Below are 12251 nucleotides of genomic sequence, written 5' to 3' on the forward strand. Positions count from 1 at the left end.
TAGAGAAGTTAAAGGACAGCTAAAAGAAGAAAAGACAATGTCAATTAAAGGCAGTTTATGATACAACAGAGTTAAATAATGTTAGAAATTTTATGCTATATAAATATGTTTGTATAAACTGTCATGTCTCAAGGCCTATGAAATGCTGAGTGCCAGACAAGACATCATCAATACTTTAAGACAGTCTTATCTTGCTATTTATTTTTTTTCATTTATTTGTTCATTTATCACTGAGTACATAGAATGGGCCATTCTCAGTGTTAGGTCCTGGGTATGAGTAAAGTGCAGAGCAAAAATTGATACAAGCCCTGCTCTTGTCAAGTTTACAGACCATGCAAGTTCAATTCTAACTCCATTACTTTCTTTGATCTTAAAAAAAATTACCTCTGAGCTTCTTATCCTCAGATTCTTCATTTATAAAATGGAAATTATAATGGAACATACCTTATAGGGTTACTGGGGGAATCCAGTGAAATAATACATATGACGTTCTCAGCACAGTGCCCTAAATTAAGATTTCCTTGGCCACAAAATGCAGTCATTAAAATGTACACAAATCCAACAACTGTGTCTCTCTGTGAAATATTAGTAGCTATAGAAATTCTGGCAGATGTAATTAACTGCTCTAATGCCTTTTAAATAAATATTTAGAAGATTTACACATTTCAGCATCTTCAAGATGGATTTCTCCAGGACAAGAGAAATACAGATTAATCAAATCTTCAAACAGATACTTGCCTCAAAGCAGCAAATATTTATTGAGAAAATTATTTTGGGCAGACATGTAAAATGATCATAGCATCTGCCTTAGCTTTATGTCAATTTTGCAAGTTCTCTTGCAGCATGAGTACAAGTCAGGGGCATTCTTTCCGATAAGCACAAAAGAAACAAATACAAAGGGATAGAAAAAACTAATTCTGATACTTGGCAAGTGTGAAAAAAGAGGAAGGAGAAAAGTTACATGATACATCATTTAATGAAAAACCACAATTTCAGATAGGGTGTTAAGTGCAGAATGGTATGCAGTCCTGAGATATATCAATATGCACAGAGCAAAGAACAGTTTAAAAATGCATTTAAAAGGGCTTCCCTGGTGGCGCAGTGGTTGAGAGTCCGCCTGCCGATGCAGGGGATGCGGGTTCGTGGCCTGGTCCGGGAAGATCCCACATGCCGCGGAGCGGCTGGGCCCGTGAGCCATGGCTGCTGAGCCTACACGTCCGGAGCCTGTGCTCCACAACGAGAGAGGCCACGACAGTGAGAGGCCCGTGTACCGCAAAAAAAAAAAAAAAAAAAGCATTTAAAAATGGATATAGTTTTAAGAGGGTAGGGTAAGCAACTGCTTCCGATCAGAGAATATCAGAAAGTACTGGCAGAGAACTTCAAAATACTTGGTCACATGATGGAGAATTGTATTTTAGATCATTCACTTCTAAACTGCATTGTGTAATGTGATACAAGAGAGCAAAAGAAAGAGGGGACACAGTGCAGTGATACCCAAGAAGGCTAGCTGGGTTAAGATACCCCCCAAAATCACTTCCACCTCAGAAATTCTACAAATCTCTGTCAACTGAGCGGGTCTATCTATATGGAAGGGTTATTATTCTCCCTCGTGGTATCAGAAGAATAGCATTGCACATCATCATGTGCTTCCCACCACCAGAGGGGCATCTGCCATGAAGGGAAAGAGCATGAAACAGAGCCAAACTGCAAGTGACACAGTGTAATTATTTCACCAAAGATGATGCTAAAGAATATTTAATAACCAGAATGGCATGAGCAAAAGTCAAACAGACGAGACACTGGCATTAAACAGTCATCTATCAGCAGCAAATCAGAAGAGCTAATGTAAATCAATTATACTTCGATAAAATTTCTGAAAAAAACGAAAAAGCACTGAAGCGTCAGTTCTGTCCATGACAGTGAGACAGAAGTTCACTACCTGAAGATGCCTAGAAACCGACCAGGTGAAATGCAGAGATCACTGTGGTTTTGTTTTTAATAAGCGGTTTTTCTAAAGTGAGCCCTCCCTGGATAATACAGTTTCTCTGAGACAAGACTTCCTCTTTTAATTCCTCTCGCTAACCAGGATTTTGTAGAACGCCACCCTAAAGGGCTGTGTGCCAAGAAAAAATACAATAAGTAAAAGTGGGGAACACTCCCATCTCCAAACCAACCGGGGAGAATCTAAGGAATCAGGATGGAAACATGAATTCTAGGAACCGCCCAAGAAAACCCCTGGGAGACAAAGGCTCCCTCCAATTGGTGGGAGGTGGCAACTGCAGCGTGGATGGAGACCAGGCACCCAGGACAGGCGAGACAAGTGTAAGGCTGCCATAAAACAACTGCTTGCCCTTGGCTGCAGAATCGGCAGCAGCAGCCCAGGCCACTGGGGCCAATGTGAAGTAATGTCAGGAGAGCACTACAGCCCACCAAGGTCAGGGAAGTGATCAAAACAGGTGCCATCTGACCCCTGCCCTTGGGCAATCAACCTTTCCCAAGTTTCTCATCTAAATATTCAGGTGGCTGGTTCATTAAAGCCTAGGGAGACCACCTCTGTATATTATGCTCCTTTCTGGGGTTTAAAGCCCTAGCCTACAAAAGCCATCTCTCTGTAAAAGCCAGGGATGCTCTCAGCCTGGGCACTTCTGGTATCCTTCACAGTTTAACATCTACCGCTAGAGATCAGTGATGTGGTTAAATGGTAACTATGGAAAATGATTATACAATCAATTCTATGTTGCAAAGCACTAAATTTTTTTTCTCAAATATGAGATAGTTGAAGACTTTTTTCAAGAACCATTTTCTAGAAATGTAATTTGCCATCAATCCCACACATGGATTTTTAGAAAAGCATTCTGAACAGGACACAGATTTTGGATAACCTAGCCACTTGGATCATTTTTGCATTCAGAAAAGAATGGTCTCATTCATTTGGACTTTACTTTGTGGGAATTTTTTCTTCATTTTTCACATTTTTGGTGAGATATTTCAAAATACAGGAAGCCCTCCAAATCTGGATCCCTGTCCCCTCTTTTTTCTTCCCAGCTACAACTTAACGCTTTACTGAGAAAGGAAGAAGTACGGCTGTACACTAAGTTTTCTAGCATCATTCAAAAGTGAGTAATTTTGACAAGGGTCTTAGCTAACTATTATTTTTTTTAATTTATTTATTTTATTCTTTTTTTTTTTCCTTTGGCTGCATTGGGTCTTCGTCACCGCGCGCGGGCTTTCTCTAGCTGCCGCAAGCGGGGGCTACTCTTCGTTGCGGTGCGCGGGCTTCTCCTTGCAGTGGCTTCTCTTGTTGCGGAGCACGGGCTCTAGGTGTGCAGGCTTCAGTAGCTGTGGTACGTGGGCTCAGTAGTTGTGGCTTGCGGGCTCTAGAGAGCAGGCTCAGTAGTTGTGACGCACGAACTTAGTTGCTCCGCAGCACGTGGGATCTTCCTGGAGCAGGGCTGGAACCCATGTCCCCTACATTGGCAGGTGGATTCTTAACCACTGTGCCACCAGGGAAGCCCCTTAGCTAACTATTAAATTAGTAACCTTTAATTTCTAATACATGATTTCAAACATTTAGAGGGGATATCTTTAAAAACGTATTCTCTGCTTCCCTGTCTTAAGTGACCCATCAGCATTAAACATAATTTACATATACTGATGACCCAGAATCATTATTTAAAACACCAATCATTGTAATGTGCTCTAGGTGAATCTCTGGACGCAAACGGATGATTATGGTGGGGGTTACAGAGTCAAACACATATTGATCCGAACAACTATCATAAAAGATTTTCCTTAAAAGGTCTCCAGGGCTTCCCTGGTGGCGCAGTGGTTGAGAGTCCGCCTGCCGATGCAGGGGACACGGGTTTGAGCCCCGGTCTGGGAGGATCCCACGTGCCGCGGAGCGGCTGGGCCCGTGAGCCATGGCTGCTGAGCCTGCGCGTCCAGAGCCTGCGCTCCGCAACGGGAGAGGCCACAACAGTGAGAGGCCCACATACTGTTAAAAAAAAAAAAAAAAAAAAAAAAGTCTCCAATATCATCATGATTCTGATTTAGTGCTTCTTATAAGGTTCAGGTACATAAAATCCTGGGTTTAACATAGCTAACTTTCTGCAAAATCAAAAGCTTTCAATCAAGAGCTAAAGTTGCCTTCTCCATGAACACTGTCCCTTTCTCTGTTAGCATTAGTGTTGTATGAATTGTTGGTAACACTTAAAAAGGTTAGCTATGATTTCTGCATCCCTAACGGTGGATCTCATATAATGTCCTGTGAACTCACAGTCTTTCTAACTCAACTGCTCACACCTAAGTAGATATTAAGGTGGAAGAGTTTCCTACACACAAGATTCTGGGACAAATTATTCCACTGGTTACGAATGTTTCCTTTTGAAAAATGATGAGCTTATGCTTTGCAAGAAATAGCTGTGCCATCTTTGGAAGCTTTAAACTATCATGTTTCCACGTAGCAGAAGCTGGATTGGACATGAGCGCAAAGCTTTGGCAATTCACTACCACTCAAAGCCCCTTATCTTGCTTAACCCCGGAGGGAACTTCATTCATGGCACTTGCTAAGAGTGGGAGGAATCGGCAGGAATCCCTAAAAAGGCCATTTTGATCCCTGCAAAACTATCTGGGGGAACAGACTGCATAAAAAATAAGACTTAGAAAAAATATGCAGCATCGTGACCAGCGGACTGTTCTTAGCCATCTCTTGAAATGCTCAAAAAGTATTTCAAGGGTTAAGAACATCCTCAAGAAACACCCAGCCTTCAGAAATACATCAACTCAATCAGTGTACTTGCTCATACAAGTCTTTTGTCTTTTCAATTAAATTTGGCCCAGAGAAACTGTCACACATGAAGTTTGGGCCAATGTCTGATTGATCTCCCCTCCCCCACAAGAAATTCATACTGGCTGTTCTTAAAGACTGATCAGATATTCTAAGAAGGCTTTGTGTAGTAGCGATACTGGTCAACTTTAGATAATGCAGAATGTGAACAAAAAAAATCAGCTGCCTCTTTATATCATATAGTGAAAGAGCAGTTGGCCTGGGTAGCCGATGCTGCCAGGGCCCTGGTCAGACTCTCATCCTCTCCATTCAGTGAGCACTGCCTGATTTCCAACTGCCAGCGTCTGCATTTCTTTGCTTCGAGATTCGTTGCGACCACAGTGGTAGCCGCGGGAGCCCCAGAACTAACGTCTCCAGGGAGCAGCGCCAACCAATGACAGAGGAGAAGCTGGTTATTAACACTCCAACCCCCTCGCCCCTCAGGTGGGATAAGTCCAAGGCACGGGTCCGCAGGATCACCCCGCCCCCAGGTAGTTCCAGATTCCCACGGCGGGAACCTGCTTATCAACACACCCTCTCTGGCCCCTTCTCTACCTTGGGTCAAGTCCACTCACGCCTCAGATAAACCTGCCCTTCGACCCTTGTCTCAAGGTCTACTTCTGGTGGAACCCAAACTAAGGGAAGCTTTTTCACTAACACATCCCTTTGCTGACTCTTTTCATGTCTTCATCAGATTTCTACTTAAGTTTGCACCAGTTTATTTTGAGTTTTGTCCATTGCCCTTTTCTTTTTTTTTTTTTTTTTTTTGCGGTATGCGGGCCTCTCACTGCTGTGGCCTCTCCCGTTGCGGAGCACAGGCTCCGGACGCGCAGGCCTAGCGGCCATGGCTCACGGGCTTAGTTGCTCCGCGGCATGTGGGATCTTCCCGGACCAGGGCACGAACCCGTGACCCCTGCATCGGCAGGCGGACTCCCAACCACTGCGCCACCAGGGAAGCCCCATTGCCCTTTTCTGAAGGCAACTGAGAGCTCGTAGACCCCCAGCTCTGCTCTGCTGCTCATATACAGACACAGAAGCTACTCGTACAGCTGGGAGATTGACAAGCAGAGGAGAGTGTGTATTCAGCAATCCCAGATAGAGAGAAACTAAGATGATGCTTACGGAAGAGCTCAGTAAACAATACAGCATGATTGAAATACATTTATATTATTTCTGTGTGTGCATATACATATATATGCAAGTCCTTATTGTTACTGTCTCTTTTAAAAACTAAACAACATTCTACTTCCTCTAGGGAAGAAACGCAGTTCACTAAAAGAATAAATGTAACTACAGCAGAGAAACCTGTTCAGTGAAAAAAAATTTAGATACTTAAAAACTAGGAGGCTATGAGGTATAGTGAACATATTTCAAGCCTGATTGTGAGGGAGCTGTTTTTCATCTTGGCTATAAAAAATTAATTCTAGCATCTCAAAGCAGTCATTTCAAGGTTCTATGCCTCAATTTTCTTCCTCCAAAGGGAGAATGTTAGGTGGAGCATTCTCTAAGGGTCCTTCCTACTCTGACTTTCACCCTGCTCTCTCAGGGCACAAGGCTTCTATTTTAAGTAGAAATGCCTGCGACGAACACCTGGATTGGGCAATGATCATAGCAAGTAGCGATTTGTAGCCAATGGAACTGTGCCTATAACTGACTAAACTGAAGACTGTAAACACGGGACTCTGTGTGGCTGAGCTTGAAACCATATGCAAGCCTCTGTGTCCCTGTCCTTTGAAGCAAAAGGCTTTTGCTTAGGCCTCCCAGGCCTCCCTTAAGTCTCAAAAGGCTGGCCCAAGAGTTAAAGATTAGGAAATGTGAAGATACAGAAACAAAGAACAGCCACGGGCCCAGAAACCAGTAACAATGTAGACTACAAATCTGACACATAGCAGAACCACCGAACTCCCAGTTCCCTGAAAGGTACAGATAAAGGCCCAACACACATTCCTCGATTGTTTTTAGAGGAAATGGACCCCAACCAGATGAAAATTGCTGACCGCAAGTGCATACACTCAACAGTGTTTGAAACCAGAAGGCTGAGGATGCTTGAAACTTCACCTTGATGCCAAGCAATCCGAGACCTGTGCATGAGCTGATCACACACCCTGCAGCCCCCTCCCTCACAATGCCTTCCCTGAAAGCCACTGGGAAGCCCGGGTCTTTTGAGAGTGAGCTGCCCGTTCTCGTGGCTTGGTGTCCTGCAATAAACACTGCACTCTCCTTCACCACAACCCAGTGTCGGTAGACTGCAGTAAGCACACCAGTGAGTCAACCCAAGTTTGGTCCTATAACAAGCTTAAAGGATGCTCTGCTCTGTTATTTCCTTCTCTCTCTCTCCTCTTTTCCTTTGAGCTTTTTTTGCTGTGCATTTTTTTTTAAGTGAAGCAGTTGATTTGTCCAGAATTCATACTGCATCCTGAAGGTTGCTCTGTTCCTTTCTCTTTCCAGATACTCCCTGGGCCAGGAAAGAGACCAGTATACTTTTTGTATCTACTGAAGTTTGCCAACAATTCTAGATGCTTTGAACCAAGAATTTATCCAGTTTGCAATCCCTGCCATCATCTTACTACCATTTGATCACTTCCTCCTAGTAGTTATTCAGTTTTTCCATATTGAAGATATTCCATATTGATTCACTGTCATCTCATTCATGCTGTGATACCCTGAAAACCCTTGTCTCATAATTCTTGCACCTTTTTTACCTCAACACTCTCCTTTTCTATTTTTGCCACCCAACAATACTGGAATGCCTCAGAACTCACTGTTACTCAAATTTCTCTTAACTTAGATTTAAGTTCCTGAATCTTAAACTTTGAAATTTCACTCTGTGACTTAAAAGTAACCTCCTTTGACCATAGCTATCTGTTCTTCTACCTCTCTATCCATTCAATTCCAACAAACCTGTCCCTGAATGGGTCTTTATCATGAAAAGTCATGGAATTATTTCTGTATTGACAGGTATATTATTAAGTAATTCAAACTGTCATTCATTCAATCAACAAATACTATTAAGCCCCTACTAACTGCCAGATGGTATGGCAGGTCCAGAGAATACAGAGATCAATAAAACCAAGGCCCTACCTTCAAGGAGTTCACTACTAATGTAGGAAATGGAGAGGAAAATAAATAACAGAAATGGGCAGTAGTGCTACAGAAGGGCAGCTAATGGAACACTATGCAAACAGATAGAGGAGCAATGGATTCAGTTTGGGGTGTCCCTGAGGCAATCTGCAGTGCCAGAGTTCAGGCAGTCCTGGTAAGCACATGTACATCTCCACAACAATGTAAAAGTAACATACTTGTTAGAGAGATGTATCAGATTTATTGCCTTTAACTATTTTACAATGATGCAGACTGTGTTGGTATTTATTAAATCCCTTTAAAATAAACTATCGTGCTACATGATTTGGAAAACTAATTTTTTTTTCCAAATCTGCCCACATAATCATTTGAAGACAAATTAAAAATGTGAATTCTGGGGCTTCCCTGGTGGTACAGTGGTTGAGAGTCTGCCTGCCGATGCAGGGGACACGGGTTTGTGCCCTGATCCGGGAGGATCTCACATGCCACGGAGTGGCTAGTCCCGTGAGCCATGGCCACTGAGCCTGTGTGTCCGGAGTCTGTGCTCCACAACGGAAGAGGCCACAGCAGTAAGAGGCCCACGTACCGCAAAAAAAAAAAAAAACAAAAAAAAACCACAAAGTGAATTCCAAACCAATCCTTTGTTTTTCAAATTCAATTCACTTAAACTAAAGAACAAAAACAATTCACCCAAACCAATCCTTTTATGTGTATGGCACTGCAATGTACTAATATATTAATTAGTCCATTAGGAATAATTGATTTGAAAAGTAATGGGAATTCTGGCTCTTCAGTGGCTTTCGGAACTTTATTCTTTTTTAAATGTAAATGAAGATATGATTAGACTGCTTTTCAGAAATAACTAATGAAAATACCAATGATTTTAGCAATCAGTAAACTTTCTAACCTAGTAAAAGGAAAACGTTTATACTGCACTGAATCTCAGTTTTTAATGTCTTAAGGGACATAAAATAGAAAAAAACAAACAGGAATAATACATCATAAAAAGGAGATAGTGGAAAACATACCAGAAGAAGCTTCCAGTCTTTCCAATCGGCTGATTAACCAGTCGAGGGAGCCAGAAAATTGAGCACAGTTTTTACGATTTCCTCTAATTAGAGCCGCTGCAAAACAAAAAGCAGATTTCACAGTTACACGATTTTCTAGTTCAAAACCAAAGTAAGCTAATAGTAGCCATAAAATGTTGGATCAAAAACAAAATACCTTTATTTTATACCTAAAATGCATATAAATACACACATATATACATACACAAAAATTGAGACATTAAAAAAAGAAGTGATATTTATTAATGGAGACTGAAAAATATACTGCTTATTAGAAGGACTATATTTTGAGAAAGTAACATTTCATACTGGAAAGTTATAATGAAGGGTAATGGAAAAACCAGTGTCCTGGGAGTTTCCTCACTTAGATTCTAATACTCCTTTCTTTTAATTAGCTGTAAGACTAAATTATTTAATTTCCCTAGAGCTCAGTTTTCTCACCTATATAATGAAGAAGTTAAGATAACATCAGTTTACCAGAAAATGTGGCACAAAATACTAGGAGATAGAACTGGTAACTATAACAGACACACAAAGAAATATCATTAAATGTTACAGGAAAAAGAGGGTGGGAGGGCAGATGGCTCCTAAGTTTGAAAACCATTTTTCCCCCTGTATCTCTTCTTTCCATTTAGAGATTCACAATGCACATTAAAGACTAGAAGAAGTAACCCCCCGCAATAAAGTCACCTATTCTAACTTTGCTTAACCTAGTGTTTTCTATACTTCTTTGACCAAAGAACCCATCTTACATGAAATTCCTATGTGACCCTGAGGATCTCTTGCAACCCAACTGATACTCAATTTAAAACTTTTACTGTTTCTAAATCATTCACTTCTTTCAAAGGAAACGTGGTAAATATTTTCTGTAAATTCTACTCTTACACCCACAAGATTGTTCAGAAACTGTATAACTGTTTATAAAGGGCTGATGAGGTTTTTATATAAAAAATATGTTTAATGTGAAAAAGATGTTGCTACAAGAAAAATCACTATTTAAAATCTGGTAGTGCTAGGAAACAGTTTGAAGAACTGAAGTTTGAGAATACCACCTGTTCACCTCCTTGTTAAGAGCAAAACAAAGGAGACCCTGTAGCAACAGAGTTCAATTAAACTTAAAGACTTCCCTCACATTTCCTCTTTCCTCCCCCAAAAAGTTGTTACCTGGCCTGAGAGTAAGAAAAGAAATAATGACAGAAGAGACAGGAAGGCTTCAGTTCTTGCAACTGCATAAGAAAAGCTCTTTTATGAATGAAGCCCCCATAACATTTGTACAAATATTACAAGGTGATGTATTCAATTACTTAGGCTCTCTTCCAGCTCTGGGACCAAGAAGAACCAGCTACACACACACACACACACACACACACACACACACACACACACACACACACACACAGAGGGACAAGTGTGTCAAGGATGAGGTGTAGTAGAGGAATGAGGAGTCCTATATGCTCAGTGGGACTTCTAATTTTAACCTGTAGGAACATCTGTTCCTGACTTAGAACAGCAGCAACTGGGGGAAAGTACACGGTGAAGTTTTTGAATCTTTACAGAGTTTCATTTGTTTAAAATTTAACCCACTCCTTTAATTTTGACTTCTGGTTTTTAAAATTAAAGATATTAACTATTTTCTAGAGGTCAAATGTTAGAGATAAGGAAATTCTTAAAGAAACTAATAACACACAAATAAACCCTTTTAATAAACCATGGAACGTTTAAGAAAATCAGACAGTAGGCCACAAAGAAAACTTCATTAAACTTAACTATAAACAGAAATGGTGTACAGACTATGTTCTCTGACAACAATGTAATGAAATCTGAAATTAGTAAGAAAAGCAGAAACAAAAATAAAACCTACATAAAAATTTAAACTCTCTTCTAAATAATTTTTTAGTCAATGAGGGAATCAATACCACAATTTTAGAATACCTAGTAAACATCAAAAATAACAATGCTACCTTATACAATCAATGGTCGATGGTCAAAACTGTACTTAAAGAAAAAATATAAATACTTTAATCGCTAAGTAACAGGGTGAAAAATGTTAACTAAACACTCCTTTCAAAACATACAAAAAGAATATCAAAAATATTAGAATAGGAAAAATAGGGAGCAATAAAAGCAGACATTAATATGTTAGAAATAGTAGAAGTGACCTATGTAATAAATTGAAATATGATTGATCAATACGGTCAAGGATTCTTGACCATATATATATTCTTATATTCTTAAATATAAGCTAAATACCAACAATATTAATCAAGAAGAAAAGAGAAAAAGAACAAAGTTAAGAAGAAAAAGGAATTATAAACACAGCCGCTTTATATATCTCTGTACTGAAATTTTTGAACATTTAGGAAAGAGGATGGCCTCCAAATATATTTTTTTCACCAGAATTGACCAAAGAAGAAAATCTAAATAGAGTAACAAACCACAAGTAATATTGAGAAGTACGTCAAAGACCAAAAACGTTTTTTTATATTCAAGAATTAAGTCTTTTCTACAATAAACTGTTCCAAAGTAAAGAAAGTAAGAAAACCTCCCTACTTTTTTACAAAGACAGTATAACTTTGATATCAGTGCCTACCAAAGAGAGTACGCATATAAGAAAACTAGAGGGAATGGGAAAAGAATCTAAACAAGAGGGGATATATGTATATGTATAACTGATTCACTTTGCTGTACAGCAGAAACTAACACTTTAAATCAACTAGCTCCAATAAAAAATTTTTAACAAAAGGAAAACTAGAGGGAACTCTTACCTCTGAAAACAGATCCCAAAGTCTTATACAAGGATGGTATTTACAAACCATATTCAGCAGTGCATTAGCAGCATTAACTCAAGTGGGGCTTTATTACTCCATGAGACAGAAATGTATTACAAAATCTGTTAATAAGTCACATGAAACAGATGATGATCTCAATAGACTCTGTATGTACTTCTAATCAAAAGAAAACTGAACTCAGTCAAACAGAATGCCTCCTGAACATTATGAATGTGTGTGTGCATGTGTGTGCACGTGCAGAGTATGTTTCCCAAATAAACAGTGTGTGACTTATTATAATTCAGCAAGTTACCCATGAAAAAATCAGTTGAGTTTCTAAAGTAATGGAAAAATATACAGAGAAATACAAGAAAGCTCATCCTAACACTATTTATAATAACAAAGCACTGGAAACAGCTTGAGTGTGGGCTAAATAAATGATGACACATCCCTTCAGTAGGGTGGAGTACATCCACTAAAGCCTGATGAAGGTTTATAGTCACTGCCAAG

The 12251-nt window shown here is 39.9% G+C and overlaps 1 protein-coding gene across 7 annotated transcripts in view; it reads right to left on the reverse strand.

Moving 5' to 3' along the window:
- Positions 1–12251, reverse strand: part of RYR2 (ryanodine receptor 2) — a 746950-nt gene that overhangs the window by 336571 nt on the left and 398128 nt on the right. For all 7 annotated transcript variants that reach the window (XM_067025663.1, XM_067025662.1, XM_067025661.1 and 4 more), the window contains one exon: positions 8935–9030. In XM_067025663.1, the coding sequence (XP_066881764.1) occupies positions 8935–9030 (96 nt within the window). The remainder of the gene's footprint in view (positions 1–8934; positions 9031–12251) is intronic.

Source organism: Kogia breviceps, chromosome 2, assembly GCF_026419965.1.
Source record: "Kogia breviceps isolate mKogBre1 chromosome 2, mKogBre1 haplotype 1, whole genome shotgun sequence".
NCBI classification, from domain to species: Eukaryota; Metazoa; Chordata; class Mammalia; order Artiodactyla; family Physeteridae; genus Kogia; species Kogia breviceps.